This window comes from Lingula anatina, chromosome 9 (genome assembly GCF_051362555.1).
Source record: "Lingula anatina isolate TDL-2025a chromosome 9, LinAna3.0, whole genome shotgun sequence".
Lineage (NCBI taxonomy): Eukaryota > Metazoa > Brachiopoda > Lingulata > Lingulida > Lingulidae > Lingula > Lingula anatina.
The window spans coordinates 12,542,347-12,567,358 of record NC_141775.1 but is presented as its reverse complement, the minus strand read 5'-3'; the positions used below and the strand labels follow the sequence as shown (position 1 = coordinate 12,567,358).

Here is a 25,012-nt window from a genome sequence, read left to right as displayed (position 1 = left end):
TGTTCAAAGCAGGACAGTGTCTGGGTGGAATATAATTACCTGGACAGTGTTGTTCAAAGCAGGACAGTGTCTGGGTGGAATACAATTACCTGGACAGTGTTGTTCAAAGCAGGACAGTGTCTGGGTAGAGTTGGTGGCTCCACCTGCACATAGCGCCAGTTCACTGGGTAGATTTGGATCATGACAAGTACGATTTCTAAAGGAGGTTCCTGTACCACAGGTCAATGAGCAGCTGCTCCAGGCTCCCCAGGCCAGCCAGCTTCCTCCAACTGGATGGAGAAATGTATAATACTTGGTCAAAAGTGATCAATCAAATTTCCAAAAACTATTCTTCACTACTCATACCTTCAATATGATGGTTCTCAGATGTTTGAACTATGGATATTATTTCAAAATAATGAATCTTGCACATGTAACATTATATTGGCAGACATAAAGTGCTATGAAAAAAGGAGGAGTTTTCCATCATATTCTTACAGTCGCAGATAGGGGGTGAGCCGCTCCAATTTCCATCAGTTAGACAGGTCCTTGTCAGGTCCCCAGATATCAGTGTGTAACCTGTTTGGCAGGTGTAATTTATTACGTCTCCTACCACGTTCCAGCCCAGTGATTCCAGAGTATTTGGAGGAGTGCTGGGAAATTCACAACCTGTTGGAGCTAAAATCACATAAACAGCAATAGAATAGATGTCTATATACAAATAATTACAAAGCAATCTGCTGCCAACACAGCCAGTTTTATTGAATACACCTGATACTGTAGTAGGAGTGGTAATATCCATAAAGTAAATTCTTTCAAAAGTCAGAAATATTTGAATACTAAGGGGTCATCCATTTTAATCACAACTTTCAAAAGTCTACAACCTTACACTGGGGGTTGGGGTGGGGGGGAGGTGAAATTCCCTCTGTATAAGCATTTGGAAAAAATAATTAAAATCATGATCTTCATCACCAGGGGTGTGTTGACAAAGGTTATAGCATTTTTTAACTTTTCACCTTGTAACTCTCTGATGCGGTGGTGGTGGTGGTGGTGGTTGCCGGGGGGATGGGGGGGGGGGGGGCGAGGAGTCTACAAAATGTCTAGACTTGTGAAAATGATTACAAAAATACACAGCCCCTTAGCTAAAATATGATAATATTTACATGTAGCCCTAGGAAAAAAATCTAAACATCAGGGCAAATACATGCAAAACAGACTGATGGTAGAAGAAAAATGGATGACAATTTTAATATATTTCAAATAATAATCAAATTTCAATTTGAACCCCACCTGTTTTTTCACATATATAAAAGATATATTGTTCACAGTCATCCCTTATCCACTGGAAGGAGACACTGCTATCTAAATAGAAACAGTCACCAGCGTGAACACAAGTAGGGCACATGTTGCTGTACGTTACTGGTGACTTAGTTCCAGTGTAGTCCTGCCAATAAGGTAAACCAGAAATAAAGCTCACACGCAGACCTGTCCAATACCTAGGATGTTGTCCATGACTGGGAGGTGGTGGCCTGGAGTGGAAGAAGAGAAAATGGTTCTTTTTTTTCTTTTAAGACTTAATTTTTATCATTTACTGTTATGATGGTTAAAGAAGCGAGTAAAGCTTTCAAATTACCAGATAAAAGCAAAAAAAAGGGTAATTTTGTCAATTTTAATAATGGTTTTATATACATAAGGTAACAGAGATATTAAGAATATGAAACTAGAATAGGGCTTCAGCCCCCATAAGAGTTCAAATTCAAACATAAAAAAAGGCCAGAATGACAAAATTAAAATTTTCACAAAAACTGCATATAGTTCAAGAAAAATAATCTATCAAGCTGTGCTGAACACATTCTGAGCTGTATGGCAATCCTAAGAATCATTCTTTAGAGTTAGAAAATAATTAACCAACGGTTTTCCTTTTATAGAATTTGTGGTGGCACTGCAGTTTTTTCTCAATTTTGCAATAACACATTATGATTAACAGCATAATAACCAGAAGTTTTTAATTGTGTAATATATATGTAATATATATATAACCACACCAAGTCATTAAGGGGCAGAAAAAAAATACTGTAGAAACTGAGCTATCTAAATATACTTGGAAATTAAAAGAAAGTAACATTCAGTACGACATTAGGTGGAAAGTCATAAAAAAAACCTGTACTACAAAGGAGAAATCAATACCTATGCAACCTTTGCCTGGAGAAAAAACTGCTAATAATGATGCAGGAGATCAGGAAAGTGAAGCTGACCTATTTGAGCAGTGGAAAAGCTCTACACATACATCAAAAAGGTAACAATATAGAGAACTTTATTAAATATTTTCATGACTAAAAAAAAAAACTATAAGCATATCAGGAATCCACATGTAAAAACAATCAGCTGCAGTTTGCTGTATAGTGACAAAAGTGACTAAAACTGGTGTCTTTCACTCACTTTGTTCTGGAAAAACAAGATGGCAGCCCTCATACTTTGAAGAATTATTTTAAGCTGGTTGCAGTGTATCAAAAAGTCTAGTAATAGACCTCTTCAACTGCAAAGGAACTCCTATTTAACCTTAAGAAAAGCAGCTTATATATTCCAAAAGAAATTATTGGCAAAAAAAGTGATTTAACAGCCGTCCTAAACGTGCAGAGAAATCTAAGCAAAACCCTGACTTTGTTTATGATTAACCATCATCACCAGTGCAAATGCCAAAATCTCCAGGAAACAAGAAGAAGACTGCATGTACATAAACTTATGCTCCAAAAACCCTGAATCTATATACTTTGGCAGACAAGTTAGATGCAATTCTGAAAATATTGAATTTGAAGAGGACATTATTTGCAATGCATGATTCCATACTACAAGACTGACACAGTGGGGAAAATACTGCCAAAATTTATTTCCAAAGAAAGTTTGAAAACAAAGAGTTGTCTTCACACCCAGTATACCAGAAAACAGATGGAGGCTTTCACCTAAAGATGCAGACCACAAAGGAAGATGGAACTGAAATTACATATACTGTGCTGAGCTTTTACACCAACAAAGGAATTATTGTGGCAAATGGTGCCAAGTTTATGGACTTTGTAGAAAATGATTTTCCGAATATCAAATTACTTGTTGAGGAGACAGAGCAAACAAAAATGAAGAACTTACACCCCATTCCCATAGATTTTTAGATTGATCTATCCCTGTGGGGAGTCTCACTAGATTACTGTCAGCTTGGCAAGCTTAATCGTCTGTCCCACCTACTACAAGCTGTAAGGGGGTAATTAACTATGGTGCCCGTCAGCTGACTGCAATTGAGCGGGAACCCCCAGGGAGTTAGGTCGATCTAAATTTTAATCTTTAGATCGATCTAAATCTCTGGGAAAGCACCATTAGAGGCAGATCTCAGCCACCTTTGTTGCCCAGCCTCTCCCCAAAGGGTCCTCTGGAGTTTCTACCCAGGGGGGACACTGATGTGGAAACAACACCATCTCCCTATGAAGCCACTATCAACCATGACAACTTGACCCCCCTACCAGCTTCACTTGATCTCAGTGAATCAGACCACGAATATTTGATGGATTTTGAAAATATTGAACAAAATGAGATTGAAAATCCAGCATGGGATTTGCAGAAGCGCTGACATCTGTTGCATTGGAAGTTGCATGGTCTGGCTGGTGAGTGGCGACGATCATGTGCATGTTGGTATTCTTGCTGGCGCTGATCTTCAACAGCTGACAGGGTCTTTTTAAGTAGAGCATGCCATTGTTCTCTCTGGAGAGCCTCTGCCTCCCAGGTGTCTTGTGGGATGCCAGCTCTCTTCATATGGCGCTTTATAACATCCTTGAAGAGAGTCTGTCCACCATGGCTCCTTTTTCCTTGGTATAGTTCAGAGTATAGTACAGCTTTTGGCAGTCTGTCATTTGTCATCCGACAGACATGTCCAGCTCAACGGTGATGTGACACAGTTATCAGGGCTTCAGCACTGACTGTGTGAGCACGTCGTGGTACTTCAACACCAGGAATATGGTCTTGCCACTTGATATTGAGGAATGCACGAAGATGACGAAGCTAAGGCTCTGGTCACTTCTTGGTGGTTCTTCACATCTGACAGCTTATTTATGTCCAGTTTCCTAGGTTTAGCACTTGTGGGAGTTTTTCTCCGTGGCAGATTGATTCTCATTCTAAGTTGGCAGCTAACAAGATAGTGGTCTGTAGCACATTCTGGTCCGCGTTTTGCTTTTGTACATAGTACGTCGACCATATCTGACTTTCTCATGATGACATAAGCAAGCAGATGATACCCCGGTAGTGACCTGAGCGTGGGTGTTTCCAGGTGAAATAGTTTTTGTCAGGTTGGAAGAAAAAAGTGTTGGTTATGCTGAGATCTAGTTGTCCACAGAGATTTAGCAGAAGCTCCCCATTAGAGTTCTTTTTCACATTCCCAAATTTGCCAATGACACCCAAGTAGATTTTCCAGTCAGCCCCAACTCTAGCGTTGAAGTCTCCTAGTATAAGGAGCTTGTCTTCTCTGGGGACCTTAAGCACTACATCAGTGAGTTCTTGGTAAAAGGCCTCCTTCTCATCAACTGTGTAGGTCATCTTGGGTGCATACACATTCACTAGAGACAAATAACGTCCTCGCTCAATAGGTATTCTCATGGACATAAGTCTGGGTGAGATCCCAGTAGGAAGTGTTGTTAACTTCTTGGCAATCGTGTTGTGAAACGCAAAAGCAACTCCGGCTTCTCTGGGTCCAGTGGTCTTCCCAACCCAGAAGAAGGTGTATTCGGCTTCTTGGAGTTAACCCTGTGCATCAAGACGCGTTTCTTGAAGGGCTGCAATGTCAATGCAGGACAGCTGCAGTTCCCTTGCAATCAGGGCAGATCTTCGTTCAAGTCGATCATTTTTATCAAGCATGGTACGCACATTCCATGTTGCAACAGTTATCCTCTTCTTTTTTTATTTGGAGTTTCTACCGCATCAAGCGAAGTCCCGCTGACCTGAGTATGCTTTCTTTACCCCACCTTTTCTAGGGGCTTCCCTTACAAGGGCAGGCAGTGCTATCCCTAAAAAGGGCTGCCTGGACACTCGCATTGCTGCCTCAACGTACTGGTACTCAGGAGTCAGTTCAGTTGCGACCATCAGATGCGAGCCGCCTGAGTGCAGAGCTTCTGCTAGCAGCTCCCAGCTACTTGAGCCTGTTGCCGTTACATAGACTCCCTTGCCCCAGGACTTTCCCACACTCAAAACAGAACGCCGCGCACAGAAATAAAATCCAGTTGGTGTTGTACCTTCACCAGACTGCCTCTCTGGTCCTCATCACCTAATACAATGCGGTACGCAATAGCACAACATGCCTTGCTGGAGAAGAGGTTGCCCCGCAGTAACAGCTAACTTGCTAGTCAATGCCATCCATTGGCCTCATCTGTTGAGGCTCCTCCGCATGCCATCTGGAGTTCACGCCATTGGCTTGGGAGCTCATCTGCTGCTTGCACCGCTAAACATCCTGCTGCCGATGTCTAGACCTGTAACCCAGGGTAGGGAGGCATGAGGGTACTAACACTTGCCCAAGGTGAACCCCCAGACTAGTGGAGGGAAGGAGTCGTCTTACTTCTCCATTCTAAACTGGCATTTCAGTCTAGCCACCGCCGTCAGATGACATAATGTCTTGTAGTCTAATAGCTCTTGAGTAATGTGGCGGTCTCTGTGTATGACACGGAGTTAAAGAAATTACTTATACAATTATCGACCATATATGTACATAAGAAATAAGTATATAAGGGATACCTGGAGACATGTAGAGAGATGTAGAGGGAGACATGGAAGGAAGCAGCAAAGGAGGTTGGGAGCGGCAAACTACGAAGCAAAGTAATTACGAGCAAGACTTCACTAAGAATATGTAGCTACTGAGCATCAACGAATAAATCATTTAACTGGTCATTATGTGGACTTGTGTTTTCTCTGCACGACCTTATGTAAATTTGACACAAAGCGTGGAATCTTTGGATTGCATTATCCTTTAAGTTAGACGGAAATGTTACTGTATGTCCTATTTCAAGCCCACGCTTGAATTAAGCATACAAAATCCTATAAATGTGTGGAACTTCCGTCATGTGTATATGAAAATTAAGGTTCATTACAACCCTCCATCCCTACATGTGCACGTAAAAACAAAATTGATAATAATACATGATGTAAATTGAAAAAATTAAAACTTTGTTAATTTGGATTTACTTTATACACAATATGATCATGTTACGTATTGAGTTCACGACAAAAGCCAAACAGGTGTCATTTACTCCTAATGATATGTTGGGTCGCACTCTCCTTGACAGAATTTGCACATGTATCAGCTGAAGATATTTTTTTAAATTAATCTATTTCATAACTCAAGGAGTTGTAGTAAGCAAATCGGTTATATGACCGATCTAGCACAAAACTTAAGCCCTTGCCATTAGGCAAATTGACACATTCTTAAGTCATTTTTAATAATTTTTTCTAATGTCCCAAAAGAATTTTTGCTTGGAATTACTTTTGAACTGCTCCAGAAATATATTGTGAGTGCATTGTAGTAACTGATCAGAGGCCATGGTAGATACAACACTCGTCACCGAGCTGTACCTGAAAATTACTCAACCTGCGGCTTGACAATACACTCGTAATATTTCATGTTTGGCTCAGCGACTTGTACTGTATCTATCATTAATTGCAATGTTCAGGGCCCGGTTTTATCAAGGCTGAATAGCACTATCCTATGGATAAAAATGGCTGCTACACTCTGGATAGAGCTATCCAGAGGACAATGTGTTTCATCAACAGTGGATAGTGTTATCCAGAGGATAAACTTGTCTGCTCAAAATAGGTGGGCTAAGTCTCCTATCATGCTGTCAAATCATCAAAAATGGCAAACCTTCCTTTATGAGTAAATCCTATGAGATTTCACAGGTATAGAATTGCCCTTCAACTGCAAATTGTAAACATTGCATGAGGCACAACTAATGCAATGTGGTCTGTTTTTGACACTGACACTAAAATATCCTGTAGATATTATTCCCATTATTTAAATTAGGGTACTATCTTGAAATAAACTTATAATGTTTATTATGGGTAATTTATTTTTCAAATATAGTATAGATCACTTTTTTGTTAGCAATTGTCATATGGCTTTTATAATGTTTATAGCAACCAACTGCATTATGGGAATGTCTTTTTCCAAATATGGAACTGGATAATTTCTTTATCCACTGGATTACTATCATGCTTTTTATCCAGCCTTTGTGAAACAAATTTATACAGAGGATAAGAAATTTATACCTTGGATAGTGTTATCCATGGGATAGCCTATCCAGCCTTGATGAAACCGGGCTCTGAATGCTTACCCAGCTGTGGTTTTATTTAATTACCACTGTTAAGGTTTCTTTTGGAACCAGCTTCGTCTCCACGAAAACAACATACCTGTACAGCGTTTAAGATGTTTCTCACACAACGACCAGGTGCAGCTTTGTCATTGGCAATTTTCTTTTTATTGTTTACTGCTATCTATACCCCCATAACTAAACTGAGAAAGCAATTATGTTACAGCGCATTTCTGTGGATAAAATCACTGAGCCTCCTAATGAAAATACAAGTGTGATAGAGAAGAGTGTGATATAAAGATTTTTAGTGTGAATTGGGAGATCAATAGATATGTCCCCAAATTAGGGAGACCCCCGACAAGATCGGGAGAGTTTACTGGTATGGGCCACAGACTGATCGGCGTTTGTGAAATTCATAGAAACTACAAAAAAAAAAAAAAAACTAACTCCATCAAATTTTAAAAATAGATAGTATATATAAAAAATAAAAAATAAATAGATCTTTTTTCGGGAAGAAATTCTTCCTCTAAATTCTTTTTATTATTATCATTTAGCATCTTCATCATGGGCAACGTCTGCCATATCGACCATATGATCTGAATTCTAAGCTTCACTGGCATTATCCGCAATCGTGGATGCGCCATTTTCATTTCCCACAATAACGTTACTCAGGGTCAATTTTCAATTCTGTGTTATAATAAGTGATGCTTTACTTTTGACTTCCCATTGGAAGGTTTTGTGGCCATGCGGCATTTTTTATTATTTGGTCTACTTTCTACCTTATCAGCCATAATATTCATTGAGTTTTGTGCCGCTCTCTGGTCACACATGCCATTCTTGATCGACGAAAATGAAAGTGAAGAAAAGAGATGCGTAAGTGTATAGAAACAAAATAGAAGTAAGATCACTTAAGGCATCACTTGTCATTATATAGTTCAACAAGAAGTGGTATAAGCACTTATTAAGAAAATAATCTTATGTTCTGTCCCCTTCATTTAATGAACATACGTACGTTACTACAGCTTCCAGTGCTGCCTGTAAGTCTTCAGTCTTTGGCATGGCTAGGAGTGCATCCATATCCATGCAACTCATCCATGCATCACGTCGATAATCTTGCCTACTGGACACATTATAACATCTCCCTATGATATTATATATCCATCCACTGGGGCAGGGAGAGGAGGATACACAATCTAAAGTGAAAAATAATAAACAGGGATATCATCCTAAGTCTACAGAGAGTCCATCAACTGCACCCTGAGCTTCAGAGATAACTTGACACTAACCTCTTCACTATAGCCTATCTTCATCGTGTCACGTTACCTCCAGAAATGCTAGTGGGGTCCGGAAAGAAAACCTGAACTTTTTTTTGGCAAAGACGGGGGGGGGGGGGGGGGGGGGGGGGGGGGGGTACAAATTGATTATGAAACAATTACTATATTTCAAATTTTATTTAATAAATATATTGCAATATATGTCATCACAACTTCATGGTAATTTTCAACAGTTGTTTCCAAGGATAATCTTGACATTGACAAGATGGAAGTGCCATCAGTACATAAACACCTACCACCCATAGTAGACAGTAATGATCCCTCACGTAAGCTTGATAATCACCAGCATGATAATGATAGTCACTAAATATTAATCCCTTTCATTTATCATTTTCAAAGATTGATAATGACTTTCGTGGTAATGCCCAAGCAACAAAAATGTGTAAAGACAACTACGTGCTTTGGCATGCTTAGTTGTTTTAGCATGGTTTTTCAGAGCTTTTTTACCACTGCTTCCGTACCGGATCACGTCGTTGCACCATACACACCAAGCTTCTCCGGGGGACTTTCGCTTCCGAACATAGGTAGAAAAAAAATCGTCATTATTGTCCTTTTCCTCCAGCCAACTCCAACTAAATCTATTTTTGACAGTAATGTCGATGTTTCTAATATCGTCTGTTCCCCTCTCCGCGAAATCCATTTAGTTTGGTTTAGTTCAAAATTCCGTGCACGCGGTGTCAAAACTTTCCACATGGGTGCCGACATTAAAGCCTACATTTCCAACCAATCAAGCGCCATAAATAAATCACGTGCTACGGTTGTGACTAGATATTGTGTTGAAACGCAGCTCTGTCGCAATGGTTGAAATGCGACGTTCCTCTGACGCATCGTTCGTCCAGTCCGCGACCACGTTAAAAACGAGAATTCCGGAACAAAATATAGTACCAGAAAATTTTATAACTGGACGCAAAAAACCGGAATTCCGGTAAAAACCGGAAGACTAGCATCCCTGTACCTCTGACCACATTCAATTGCCCGCACTGCTCAAATTTTAAGCCTGCCCTCAATGACTCTTTGCCAATGAACGCGAACAAGTCAAAGCGCTTTGTTCGAATCCAGACCAATCAAAGATAATGGAGATATTTTGTGCTGCCAATATAAACAAACCCACGTGCTAGTGAAGATGACGTCGGCAACCGGGATGGCAGAGCCTATCTGCAGCCCGTCAAAAATTCCAGTTGTTTGTTGAATACGACATGAAGTAACCACTACACCGACGAAGAAGGTAATAGGGAAGGAGTGTTTACTTTGCAGTCAACCCATATCGGTTTATTCCCGTCACTATTTAAAGTTATGCGGTAAATCAGAAGAAGGCCAAGGGAAAAGTAAGCTATATATTGACGGACTCTCTAAATTGTTTAAATATGAATTGACTGGGGATAATTGCCCCTCACATACAGTGTGCCTGAAATGTAAGAACAAGGCAGCAAAGCTGTCAAATGTACAGACAAAAAGGCAGGAAATAACAAAATAGGCTACTGTCAATTCTGATGCAAAAGTACATTATGTTAAACTGCAAATTCAACATCAAATTCTAATTATGCTCAACAGGTAATACCAATGTAAGTAAAATGTGTAACAAACATAAGGCTTCAGGCCCATGGGAGTTCAAGTTCACCCTTTGAAAATGTAAAACTTCCAGAAAAAGATGTCAATTAGACTGCTTTTCCAACTCAGGCTGCATTTTAGTCCTGTATTTCTTTTTTGAAAGTTTGGCAATCATAAGTAACATGGTTTTCCCATAATGGTCATCATGGCAGCAGCACCCAAGATTGTGTTTTCTTCTATTCTGATGTAATATTACATAATGGTTACCAGCATAATGACAATCAATTTTTAATAATAAAATATACGTATCATGGATTTTCAGAAAATGTGACAAGCATGGGTCTTCAAGCCTGTGGAGCTTCAAAGTCACACCTTGAATATGCCAATATGTGAAAAATTAAAATTTCACAAAAAAAATGTTTAACTGGCAGATTGCATTGCCTACTGAAGCTATATTTTAGTCCCATGTTTCTTTCCTGTAAGTTTGAGAACAGTAAGTGACATGGTTTTTCTTAAATGGTCATCATGGGAGCAGTGCCCAAAATAGTTTTTTTTCAAATTTTGATGCAATATTACATAATGTTTAACAGCATAATGACCATCAATTTTTAATAATAAAATGTGACTAGCAAAGGTCTTCAGGCCCATGGAACTTCAAAGTCACAACTTGAAAATGCCAAAATGTAAACAAGACAGCACTGTTCTGAAATGGTTTTTTTTCTCCATTTTTAACAATTTTTAACATAAAACAAAATTAACAGTTTACTGCCATTTTTATATGATCAACTAAAAAAATTGATGAGATGGGAAAAATATCAATAGAACAGTGTTAAATGTCCAATTTCCTCCATTCTGAGATTCTGAACATAGTGAATGATTGAATCTGACAAACTGCAATGATATGAGTTTATTTCCATTTTTGAAACTTTATTACACAATACACGATAACAAATTAACCATCATTTTTACAAAATCAACTAACAATGTTGTAAAGATGCAGGAAATGTCAAACAAACACTTTTAATATCTTATTAATTAAATAATGAAACTGTTAACATGCCTAAGAATTGAATCTGAGAAAATGTGAAAAAACAACATAACTTCTAAAATAATGGCCCGATTATGCTGATCTTTTAACTCAACCTGCGTTTTAGAAGGATTGACCACTCCTGTGAGTTTAATGACAATTGGCCTATCTGTTTTTCTTATATTGTGTTTACAGTGTTGCATATATGCTGAAAAGTGAAAAAAAAAGCATAACTACTAAAATAGTGGCCTGATCATGCCGATTTTCTAACTTGACCTGCGTTGTAGTAAGATAGATTACTCCTGTGAGTTTCATGACAACAGGCCAATCGGTTTTCCTTGGAATGTGTTTACAGTGTTGCATATATGCTGAAAAGTGAAAAATTAAGCATAACTTCCACAATAATGACCCGATCATGCTGATTTTCGAACTTGACCTGCATTTTATGAATATTCATCAGCTCTGTAAATATAAAGCCAAAAAGTAAAGCTGCCTTCCACTTATCGTGTTTACAATGAAAGTGCACGGCGCCGGAGACGGCGATGACAGGGACGACAGACGCAGGTGATGGCAATATGTACAGACACATCTATATATATTTACTGTACTGTTTGAGAACAGTAAGTGACATGGTTTTTCTTAAATGGTCATCATGGGAGCAGTGCCCAAAATAGGTTTTTTTCAAATTTTGATGCAATATTACATAATGTTTAACAGCATAATGACCATCAATTTTTAATAATAAAAAATTAGTATCATGGATATTCAGAAAATGTGACTAGCAAAGGTCTTCAGGCCCATGGAACTTCAAAGTCACAACTTGAAAATGCCAAAATGTAAACAAGACAGCACTGTTCTGAAATGTTTTTTTTTTCCATTTTTAACAATTTTTAACATAAAACAAAATTAACAGTTTACTGCCATTTTTATATGATCAACTAAGAAAATTGATGAGATGGGAAAAATATCAATAGAGCAGTGTTAAATGTCCAATTTCTTCCATTCTGAGATTCTGAACATAGTGAATGATTGAATCTGACAAACTGTAATGATATGAGTTTATTTCCATTTTTGAAACTTTATTACACAATACACGATAACAAGTTTACCATCATTTTTACAAAATCAACTAACAATGTTGTAAAGATGCAGGAAATGTCAAACAAAAACTTTTACGTATCTTATTAGTTTAATAATGAGACTGTTAACATGCCTAAGAATTGAATCTGAGGAAATGTGAAAAATATGCTGAAAAGTGAAAAAACAGCATAACTTCTACAATAATGGCCCGATCATGCTGATTTTCGAACTTGACCTGCGTTTTATGAATATTCATCAGCTCTGTAAATATGAAGCCAAAAAGTAAAACTGCCATCCACTTATCGTGTTTACAAGGAAAGTGCACGGCGCCGGCATCGGCATCGGCATCGGCATCGGCATCGCCATCGGCGACGACAGACGCAGGTGATGGCAATATGTACAGACACATCTGTGTCTGTACATAAAAAGGTTGTAAGAAAAACGTCCTATTTGCTCGGCCTGGGAGTTAATGAGCTACGTGGTCACGTGGTCCGATGACGACAATTGAGCCACTGGAGAACAGAGCGTGCTTAGCTGTCAAACTGAGCTGCATTGTCTACCTGTAAGATGACTTCTCTGGCTTCTGATAAAAGTTAATACTCATTCAAATCTCTTACCCGAGGGATCTAAATCCTCATGAAGCTGTGTAAAACCATTCCCGTCTAGTCAATTCTTTAACGAGCATTTAATTATGGTTATCCCAAGTTGTATAAAACACTGCATTTGAATGAGTAAAGGGTACTGTGGATTATTGCATATGAGGGCCATGTTATTTGTGAAATTCAATTAATTTTATTAAACCGCTGACACTCTGTCTTGGATACTTTTCTTAAACTGAGGTAAACGATGCCCGTTACCTTTACAAGTCCCATCTTAATCATCCATCTAACTGGAACTTCCTTTACCTCTTAATTAGAGGGTTAAATGGCTGGCGATATTTATCTCAGGTAAAAATCTACCTGTGCTTTAGTTTCAAAGAGCAGCTCCCACAGACCTGAGATTATGCAACTTGTGTAAAAATGAAATAGGGGATGAATTTCATTATGTCTTTAGATGTACCTATTTTGCAGAAAGTCGAAACTTATATATTCCAAAAAAAGCATGTATTAGACCAAATGTAATTAAAATGTATGAAATATTTTCAACGAAAAATAAGAAAAAACTGAATAATTTGTACAAATTCATTAGTATTGTGAATAAGGGGGTCAAGCCTTCAGGTTGATGTATATATATATATATATGCTCTTTAATCTGTAAATGTACAGTAAAAGAGAATAAACTATTTCAGGGTACTAGATAAAATCTGAACACCGGGTTTATTGAGGAGCTAGAGAAACAAAGGAAGAATTTTTCCTGCACAGCTTCATAGGAATTTAAGCACGGACTTGATCCAGCTTAGACCTTCTAATTAACAGGGTGACATGGGCAATTTTCAAATACAAAATAAACAAATAATAAAACTATATTTCAGTTAGCCTCCTCTTAAATAAATATACCGTTCTGGATAAATTAGAACATTTATTAAATCGACAGAAATTTTTTGACTTAAATGATGATTTTATTATTAATGGAAATTAAGCTACTATTTGGGGCACATTTGCTGAGATTACGCTGTTCTTGATGTTTTGCCTTAGTCTACATTTTGCTGTGCGTGCTTGGAATTTTTTATATTTTTTATACTCACGTATGTAAAACTGCACATTTAGTAAACATTCAAGTAATGATTTTTCCCATGCTACTTATAGCAAACAATGCTCTTTTACCTTGATCTGCTACATGTTTTTGGGTTTGACAAAGCATACAAATTTGCAAAAAGTTTTGTGTACAGACGCAGAACATGTATTTCAAGGTATAAAATGATAAATCTTTTAAATTATTTTATACTTCAGATGAAATAACATTCAGAAACAAATCTTCAAAGCATAAACGAATTAGGTTTACGAAACATTTTAGTACATAAGTTCCTATTTTTTCTTTAATATACCGCTCTTTTTTTTCTGTTTGTTCTTCAACACGTTTTCTTCCACGGAAGTAATGCCTGGGCATACGCATGCTTCAAGTTACCCTGAGAGCAATTACTTTTATTAATGTTCGCGGCGGTGTTTGAACTCAATTGTTTAAATATTGATATTAAATGTCATTTACAAATACCAATAAAATCACCCCATGAAATAAAAGAGATATTTTGAAAAATATGAAAGCCCACCAAGACGATTTTGATACCTGTTATTACCTGGGTTGGGAAGTGCAGCGGTGCATAATTAACAGGTTTGTTGTAAACGAGCTTTTGGTCAACTACAATGCATTTAAAATGCATCAGCAATCAGTAAGTTTGCCAACTGATGACAGTTAATCTGAAAGACTACCACCTCTTGATATGATCTACATTGTAAACCACCTGAGGTGACCATGATCTAGAGCATCGTAACTATTGTCACCGAAGTTAGTAAGTCACGGAAGACCGTCACAGACAAAGAAAGATTGTCAAAGAGAGCTGCAATTTTGGTGAATCCCACGGCAACACACCGAGGCATAACGAAAATTCCTCAATTCCGTTCAACACAACTTTCCTTTAACTTCTCCGTCTGTATGCACCATGCAGCTCAGTTGAGTCTCATAGACCTTTATCGTGATTGTCGTCACAGTACCACGTGACCCAGATCTGTTTATGCATATTGAGGTGAGGTTTACTAAAACGCTTTTTGTCTACTAATAGATTGTTTTCATAATTTTTAAACTAGAGGATCAGAGAGGCGATACCGCCTCCGAATATTGTACCACCAGCTGGAGCAAGCGCATTTGTATAGACCCCCACATACACAAAATAAGGGACACAGCCACCAGTTTTGTGCTTGACAAGCTGTAAAAATGCAATCAACAAGAATTTTTAAACTATTGCAAAAAATATATATGGTACAATCAAATTTAAGTTCTTTGTAAGATAGGTCAAGGGTCAATTTCAAGGTCACAGTACATTGCCAGTATATGACTTCCTATTCAAGTTCAAGAGTAACTATGGACCTATCTCTGTCAAGTTTGAAGTTAAAAGAGAAAGAAATTAGCAGAGTTCACTTCATGATAAAAAGTAGGTCAAAGGTCAATTTCAAGGTCACACTTAAATTGCCAGTATAGGACTTCCTATTCAAGTTCAATAGTAACTATGGACCTATCTCTGCCAGTTTTGGAGATAAAAGGGAAGCAAAATTTGCAAAGTTCAGTTTATGGTGAAAAGTAGGTCAAAGGTCAATTTTAAGGTCACATTTAGATTGCCAGTATATGACTTCCTATTCAAGTTCAATAGTAACTACGGACCTATCTCTGCCAGTTTTGGAGATAAAAGGAAAGCAAAATTTGCAAAGTTCAGTTCATGGTGAAAAGTAGGTCAAAGGTCAATTTTAAGGTCACATTTAGATTGCCAGTATATGACTTCCTCTTCAAGTTCAATAGTAACTATGGACCTATCTCTGCCAGTTTTGGAGATAAAAGGGAAGAAAAATTTGCAAAGTTCAGTTCATGGTGAAAAGTAGGTCAAAAGTCAATTTTAAGGTCACATTTAGATTGCCAGTATATGACTTCCTATTCAAGTTCAATAGTAACTATGGACCTATCTCTGCCAGTTTTGGAGATAAAAGGGAAGCAAAATTTGCAAAGTTCAGTTTATGATGAAAAGTAGGTCAAAGGTCAATTTTAAGGTTACATTTAGATTGCCAGTATATGACTTCCTATTCAAGTTCAATAGTAACTACGGACCTATCTCTGCCAGTTTTGGAGATAAAAGGGAAGCAAAATTTGCAAAGTTCAGTTCATGGTGAAAAGTAGGTCAAAGGTCAATTTTAAGGTCACATTTAGATTGCCAGTATATGACTTCCTATTCAACTTCAATAGTAACTATGGACCTATCTCTGCCAGTTTTGGAGATAAAAGGGAAGCAAAATTTGCAAAGTTCAGTTTATGGTGAAAAGTAGGTCAAAGGTCAATTTTAATGTCACATTTATATTGCCAGTATATGACTTCCTATTCAAGTTCAATAGTAACTATGGACCTATCTCTGCCAGTTTTGGAGATAAAAGGAAAGCAAAATTTGCAAAGTTCAGTTCATGGTGAAAAGTAGGTCAAAGGTCAATTTTAAGGTCACATTTAGATTGCCAGTATATGACTTCCTATTCAAGTTCAATAGTAACTACGGACCTATCTCAGCCAGTTTTGGAGATAAAAGGAAAGCAAAATTTGCAAAGTTCAGTTCATGGTGAAAAGTAGGTCAAAGGTCAATTTTAAGGTCACATATAGATTGCCAGTATATGACTTCCTATTCAAGTTCAATAGTAACTACGGACCTATCTCTGCCAGTTTTGGAGATAAAAGGAAAGCAAAATTTGCAAAGTTCAATTCAAGGTGAAAAGTAGGTCAAAGGTCAATTTCAAGGTCACATTTAGATTGCCAGTATATGACTTCCTATTCAAGTTCAATAGTAACTACAGACCTATCTCAGCCACCCTGAGCTTCAGAGATAACTTGACACTATCCTCTTCACTATAGCCTATCTTCATCGTGTCAAGTTACCTCTGACCACATTCCATTGCCCCCGCCGCCCGCCAATCAAATTTAAAGCCCGCACTCAATGACTCATTGAACGATCTAGCCAATGAACGCGAACGAGTCAAAGCGCGCTTTGTTCAAATCCGGACCAATCAAAGATAAGGCTGAATATCAGGGACTTGCCGTAACCTGTGGGCAGCATGCAAAATACATCATCCCTCAGTAGATAATGATGCAGGGCCTCAAACTGCTCTTGTTTCAATTCCGATATACTCATATTTTGCAAAGAATGAAGAGATAACTTAACACATTATTTTACGTAGTCACTCGTAGGAGACGCCATGCTTTCTTTGTGTACGGTTTTGCACTCGGAACTACTCGGATGTCTCCGCACTCTACAATAACTTTGTTGTTAGTATGGAGCTTGCGGAATCAGCCGAGGATTACCGATTGACGGTCAACCAATCAGCGTTTTCACCAAACTTTGGTGAAAAATTTTGAAACTTGGATTCGATTGGCTTATATAAACTAGGTCAAACTATTTTCGTCAGAGGTAACTTGACACGATGAAGATAGGCTATAGTGAAGAGGTTAGTGTCAAGTTATCTCTGAAGCTCAGGGTGATCTCAGCCAGTTTTGGAGATAAAAGGAAAGCAAAATTTGCAAAGTTCAGTTCATGGTGAAAAGTAGGTCAAAGGTCAATTTTAAGGTCACATTTAGATTGCCAGTATATGACTTCCTATTCAAATTCAATAGTAACTATGGACCTATCTCTGCCAGTTTTGGAGATAAAAGGAAAGCAAAATTTGCAAAGTTCAATTCATGGTGAAAAGTAGGTCAAAGGTCAATTTCAAGGTCACATTGAGATTGCCAGTATATGACTTCCTATTCAAGTTCAATACTAACTATGGACCTATCTCAGCCAGTTTTGGAGATAAAAGGGAAGCAAAATTTTCAAAGTTCAGTTTATGGTGAAAAGTAGGTCAAAGGTCAATTTCAAGATCACATTTAGATTGCCAGTATATGACTTCCTATTCAAGTTCAATAGTAACTATGGACCTATCTCTGCCAGTTTTGGAGATAAAAGGGAAGCAAAATTTGCAAAGTTCAGTTCATGGTGAAAAGTAGGTCAAAGGTCAATTTCAAGGTCACAGTAAGATTGCCAGTATATGACTTCCTATTCAACTTCAATAGTAACTATGGACCTATCTCTGCCAGTTTTGGAGATATAAGGGACTAAATGTTATAATTTTGGAGTTACCATAATGTGCCTTAAATTTCGTACAGAAAAAATTAATTAAAATAAAGAAAATGTCATTTTGGTCAAAATTCTTGAAATAGGAGGTGCTCTGAAGTTTCAGAAGTTCAAATTTGATGAAATAATGTCATTTTTGAACACAAGTTGTCTGCTTTGCCAAGCCTTATGTTTTATTTTTCCAGAGTTCAAAATTTATTATCCATTACCGTACTGCACATTTTGCTTTTACCACCAATATGTACTTTTTGATACAGCATAACTCGAAAACCGTATGGAATACAAAAAAACCGAGACCACCTTCAGTGTTGGGCTTTACATGCTCTACAAAATGCAAAAAAGAATGGGTCTCTAGCATTAATGGTTCCCGAATTAGAGACAGTTTTCAGTTTCGGTATCTTATGGCCGCTACTCCGGTGAAAATGCACCGATTGACCCCAAATTCATGGAGATGAAAGATGACCTGAAGGGTAACACTTTCCAATAATATCATTGGTTAAGTCTGTGTAGTGTCTGAATAACAGGGCAAAAAAAATTTTTTTCGTAAAAAATTTCATTTTTTTGAAAATTTTGACACATTTGACCTTGAAGTAAAGGTCAAAGGTCAAATCCAAGGGTATATTTGAAATCTACACATATGACTTTTGGAAAGCCGTCTATAGAAATTTTTCCCATAACTCCTTCCGTAGGGTAGATAATTAGCATTTAATTTTGCCATTTTTAGACAAGGGTGCATTGTAATGAGTGCCACACCCAGACCCCAATACCGACAAAGCCCAAATTTTACGTGGAACGAGTTGAGATTATAGGTGACCTAAATCCATGAGATGGGTACGGGGGCCCTTACCGTCTAGGAGGAGAAGCGGTAACGGTAGCCGTCCTGCGGAGCCGACGGAACGATCCGGACGGGACCGAAACCATGTGTACCGCCAGCGCTAACGCTGGTGGTACAATTATGGACCTATCTCTGCCAGTTTTGGAGATAAAAGGGAAGCAAAATTTGCAAAGTTCAGTTCATGGTGAAAAGTAGGTCAAAGGTCAATTTCAAGGTCACATTTAGATTGTCAGTATATGACTTCATATTCAAGTTCAATAGTAACTATGGACCTATCTCTGCCAGTTTTGGAGATAAAAAGGGAAGCAAAATTTGCAAAGTTCAATTCATGGTGAAAAGTAGGTCAAAGGTCAATTTCAAGGTCACAGTAAGATTGCCAGTATATGACTTCCTATTCAACTTCAATAGTAACTATGGACCTATCTCTGCCAGTTTTGGAGATATAAGGGACTAAATGTTATAATTTTGGAGTTACCATAATGTGCCATAAATTTCCTACAGCAAAAATTAATCAAAATAAAGAAAAGGTCATTTTGGTCAAAATTCTTGAAATGGGAGGTGCTCTGAAGTTCCAGATGTTCTAATTTGATGAAACAATGTCATTTTTGACCACAAGTTGCCTGCTTTGCCAAGCCTTATGTTTTGTTTTTCTGGAGTTCAAAATTAATTATCCATTACCGTACTGCACATTTTGCTTTCACCAGCAATATGTACTTTTTGATACAGCGTAAATTTGGAGATAAAAAGGAAGCAAAATTTACAAAGTTCAGTTCATGGTGAAAAGTAGGTCAAAGGTCAATTTTAAGGTCACATTTAGATTGCCAGTATATGACTTCCTATTCAACTTAAATAGTAACTATGGACCTATCTCTGCCAGTTTTGGAGATAAAAGGGAAGCAAAATTTGCAAAGTTCAATTCATGGTGAAAAGTAGGTTAAAGGTCAATTTGAAGGTCACAGTAAGATTGCCCGTATATGACTTCCTATTCAATACAATAGTAACTATGGACCTATCTCTGCCAGTTTTGGAGATAAAAGGGAAGCAAAATTTGCAAAGTTCAATTTATGGTGGAAAGTAGGTCAAAGGTCAATTTCAAGGTCACATTTAGATTGCCAGTATATGACTTCCTATTCAACTTCAATAGTAACTATGGACCTATCTCTGCCAGTTTTGGAGATAAAAGGGAAGCAAAATTTGCAAAGTTCAATTCATGGTGAAAAGTAGGTCAAAGGTCAATTTCAAGGTCACATTTAGATTGCCAGTATATGACTTCCTATTCAACTTCAATAGTAACTATGGACCTATCTCTGCCAGTTTTGGAGATAAAAGGGAAGCAAAATTTGCAAAGTTCAGTTCATGGTGAAAAGTAGGTCAAAGGTCAATTTCAAGGTCACAGTAAGATTGCCAGCATATGACTTCCTATTCAACTTCAATAGTAACTATGGACCTATCTCTGCCAGTTTTGGAGATATAAGGGACTAAATGTTATAATTTTGGAATTACCTTAATGTGCCATAAATTTCCTACAGCAAAAATTAATTAAAATAAAGAAAAGGTCATTTTGGTCAAAATTCTTGAAATGGGAGGTGCTCTGAAGTTCCAGAAGTTCAAATTTGATGAAATAATGTCATTTTTGACCACAACTTGTCTGCTTTGCCAAGCCTTATGTTTTATTTTTCCAGAGTTCAAAATTTATTATCCATTACCGTACTGCACATTTTGCTTTCACCACCAATATGTACTTTCTGATACAGCATAACTTGAAAACCGTACGGAATACAAAAAAACGGAGACCACTTCCAGTGTTGGGCTTTACATGCTCTACAAAATGCAAAAAAGAATGGGTCTCTAGCATTAACGGTTCCCGAATTAGAGACAGTTTTCAGTTTCGCCACCTTATGGCCGCTACTCCGGTGAAAATGCACTGATTGACTCCAAATTCACGGAGATGAAGGACGACCTGAAGGGTAACACTTTCCAATAATGTTATTGGTTTAGTCTGTGTGGTGTCTGAATAACAGGGCAAAAAAATTTTTTTTCGTAAAAAATTTAATTTTTTTGAAAATTTTGGCCCATTTGACCTTGAAGTAAAGGTCAAAGGTCAAATCCAAGGGCATATTTGAAATCTACACATATGACTTTTGGAAAGCCGTCTGTAGAAATTTTTCCCATAACCCCTTCCGTAGGGTAGATAATTAGCATTTAATTTTGCCATTTTTGGACAAGGGTGCATTTCAATGAGTGCCACACCCAGACCCCAATACCGACAAAGCCCAAATTTTACGTGGAACGAGTTGAGATTATAGGTGACCTAAATCCAAGAGATGGGTATGGGGGGCCTTACCGCCTAGGAGGAGAAGTGGTAACGGTAGCCGTCCGGCGGAGCCGGCGGAGCCAACGGAGCCGGCGGAGCCGGCGGAACGATCCGGACGGGACCGAAACCATGTGTACCGCCAGCGCTAACGCTGGTGGTACAATTACAGGGATCGATTAAAACATAAATGTAGTGTATAGATTAAGTGCTGGATCTTCAGAATTCAAGAAATGGATTTTTATATGATTATTGTCCTTTAACTGTAGAAATGCAGCTGGTACTACTACTACTACTACTACTACTACTACTACTACTAGAATCTGTATTTCTATATGCTTTATTGCTATAAGATGATCTTTGAAAGTCTTAATTTAGCCTTTATGCTTGCCACAGATTTGGGCTGCTTTGAAATTGACATGGTATTCCAGAACTTGTTTTTTACTCAGATGGCATTCAAGAGTACACCATACAAGCTGGACTGATCCAACTCTTTGGTAGATTCTTGCTGAAATGCATTCACTGTACTCAGCTTGATAGTTTGGCACGCCTCCTTGAGTGGCTGGGGTTAAGTGAATCCCCCCCAAGCAGCTCAATGCAAGAGGCATGTCAGACATTTAAGCCATTCAAAGTTATTGCACTGAGGGAGAATCTTCCCCAGAATTGGATTGATCCAGCTATTATTTTTTGCCAGCTACATGGTATAGAAAATGCTATCATGTAAAATGCCTATATCAAGTTTTTAAATTAAACAAAAAAATAATTTGAGAGACTCTTATGATGAAAATATTTTAGATGCTTCAGTATATATGCTTATAGGTTATGGCTTATGTGTTCTGTGCTTAAATTCAAGTGTGTAGTAAGTGGCATCTCCCCCAGTATTATCAAAAAAGAAAAAAAAACAGCAGATATTGATTGTGAAAAGACTTGAAAATAATATTACAAACCATAAAAGTGCTCTAATAGTTCAAATCACTAAGGGTTCGTTCACATGAAGAATCTATTTTCTAAAAATCTAAAAAACTATTGGCGGTTTCTTGTGATCACGGTCTGTGCCCTGAATGCCCACGGTGTAATTACTGGCAGCAAGGCCATTCATTAGAAAGTAATGACGGTATAATTCAATAATTATTGAAGTGGATCAACCAATCCGTATTCATCCAACCTAAATTCATTTCTACTTGTGTACTCATTTTCATTGAAACATCTATAATTATGAAAACATTTGTTTGCATTAAATGTTGTTGTGGCAAAAAATATAATGTATGTAATATCATTGAATTAATTGATTTATTCAACAAAAGTTTTTCCTACCTATGTGCACAGCAAGGAGCCAAATTAGAAAGACTATGATGTGACCACTGATATAACTCATTAAAAAGATATTTCTCTTCTTAATTCTTTGGCAAAACATGGTCAACATGCTGGCTTCACTGCATCATTTTGAACTGAAAGTGAAAAGATATTGTACCTCTTAAAGGTACCCATAACATATAATAATAAGTGATGTGTACTGTCAAAGCAACTCGCAAACATTAATCTGCAAACTTTAATTCATCAATGGTGTCTCGGATGCCAGTTTCCCTGTCACTGAGTGTTACTGTCAGCCACTGGTTTTGCTTCCCTCTTATTATTTTAGACATTTTACGAAACTGGTGAGAAAAAGATGTTACAGCTTGAATTGACCCCCAAAATGTGCATGAATTGCCACAAAATATCAACAGTGTTGAAACTAATATCAGGTTTAGATCTACTACCTTGTTGCTAAAAATTTGGCAACTATAATTTTGGTAAAAGCATTTTCCATCGTCTGCGCCGTGTTGAGCTTATATTGACGATAGGTGGCAGTATGAAAGATCGCTTTCAATAAAATCCCAAGCTAAAATTTTGGTTAATTTTTAAAAAGTAACAATACCGCTGAACCATAAGAAGTGTTATTGTAATCAAAACAAAATCCCCCTCCCAATGCATTCAGACAAACTAACGATTTACAGCTGGACTTGCATTCTAGCATTTCCAGCAAGGTTGGCTGGGGGCCATAGCAGGGGCAGGTACTCGGAGAGTGCGTCAACCAGAATTTTAACATTCATTTTACTGCTTCCAACATTTGTGTCCGCTGACTTTTTAGGTCACTGTCTAAATTCCCATTTTTTTAAATTTGAGACAAATAACCGGGCAGTTCCCACATCGCTTTGCCCTCTATTTCAACAAATTTTGATGGCAACGAAGACTGCCCTGGGCGTTCCCCAGGGGGGGTCAATGGGAGCACTTGACCCTCCCCCCCCTGAATTTTGGAACTGCATTTTTATTGCGGGTACCCAGCCAATCATTATCTCCCCGTATGACTTTGACCCCCTGAAAAATTTTCTGCGGACGCCCATGAAGACTGCCCTTTGTCGGGCGCCGTGCCCAAGGGTGAATGCACCGTGACGTTGAAGACGCCGGAATTATAATCAAACTTTCTCTGCCTGAGTGAGTCTATAAATTCCTCACGAGGAGAAATGTAAGATGGTTAATTTTCTATTACTTCCCCTGTAAAATGCCATTAAATAATTTCTCAAGTGGGATATCTGTAAAATATGTGAAGTCGAAACGCTACACTGAAAATGAGATTACGAGACTGAAAAACATTAGGCCTACATAGCAGCAATTTGAGACTTTGTAAAACGTCATCTAGGCTTTATTTCGGCGAGATGGGAGTACATCTGGACTATATACTATAAAGTGAAGGACGCATATTGCAACGATTGTGTCAGTTGTCCTCTAGATGTTCTCAACACGATGCAATGTGCTTGTGACTATTTTTTTTTACCAACGGTAACTACGGTTTCAACTCATCAGGGTACACAGCTTTTATGCTTTGTCATGCTTGTTGTGTATCATTATGGGATGTATACTCAGGTACAATGTAACATGTATGCAAAATGTTAGCTTACGAAACGCGAAGTTTGAAGTAAATTTAAAACGACTTAAACTAAAAATAGTGTTGATACGGGTGCCTAAATAGCGACAGTCTTGTTGAGTGGAGTTGCTCTTGAAAGGAACAGTTTCAACCGTTTTGCGAGAAATCGAAAGAAATGATTCTAAGAACAAGAAACCATTGTTACACAATGTAGAGTCAACATATTTAATTCCTAGACAACGCATTGCTTACGAGTTATGTGATCAGAAAAATCGCCTAATACCTTGCGACGCCCTTTTTTTAAATATAAATGGTGTTCGTGGGAAGAAGACAGTGCACCATAAGAAATAAACGCGGCGGCGTCAAGGTGAAACAGTGATGTTTTTCTCAAGCCAGCATGTAGCGCGAGTCTTGTTAAAACAAGAAGTTGAAGCCGCAGTGGGACGCCATCACCACTTTATCATTGACTGTTATGTAATTCGGTAAAGGACTCGTTGAATCATCTAATTAGATCGTTTCACCTAATATTAAAACCTTGTGGATCGTGCTTGCATCATACATCTCGCTAGACAACTTAATTGACTTATTTCATTATGGATTTGTCGAGCAATACTAAACATTTTCCTCAACAGTTTTCCGGGCGATCTCGACAGCGTAACCCTCACATTGCAGGGCATGACTCGTGTAAATGCGCAGACCCTGCCTGTTATGAATTATACTAAAGCTGTAGTGGTTTAATATGTTCCTTAAAGTTTCACGTACGTTACACTGCTAACATCTCTTTGACAGGCCATCTTTCACAGTAAACTTATTTCCAAAACATCAACTACATTCCGTACATTCTGTATCAGGATGCGCTATTTTTAGCGCGTAT

At 37.9% G+C, this 25,012-nt stretch overlaps 1 protein-coding gene across 1 annotated transcript; it reads right to left on the bottom strand.

Annotated features, from left to right (window-relative positions):
• On the bottom strand, positions 1–23,073 carry LOC147759926 (uncharacterized). Its single transcript, XM_086996367.1, has 6 exons — positions 22,994–23,073; positions 22,551–22,684; positions 8,323–8,503; positions 1,270–1,508; positions 478–657; positions 1–269 (listed from the first exon to the last, which is right to left on the bottom strand). The coding sequence occupies exons 2-6, from the start codon at positions 22,657–22,659 to the stop codon at positions 4–6; spliced, it is 975 nt and encodes a 324-aa protein (XP_086852493.1). The 5' UTR covers positions 22,660–22,684; positions 22,994–23,073; the 3' UTR covers positions 1–3.
• Between the last annotated feature and the right edge of the window lie 1,939 nt (positions 23,074–25,012).

Bases quoted from the DNA above. Each gene is read 5' to 3' on its own strand.
- LOC147759926 (XM_086996367.1), bottom strand. From the start codon at position 22,659: ATGTTGACCATGTTTTGCCAAAGAATTAAGAAGAGAAATATCTTTTTA. The intron at 1,509-8,322 runs GTACGTATGTTC...CTTCCACTCCAG, and splicing joins GCACTGGAAGCTGTAGTAAC to GCCACCACCTCCCAGTCATG. The intron at 270-477 runs GTAAGAATATGA...TTCTCCATCCAG, and splicing joins CTCACCCCCTATCTGCGACT to TTGGAGGAAGCTGGCTGGCC.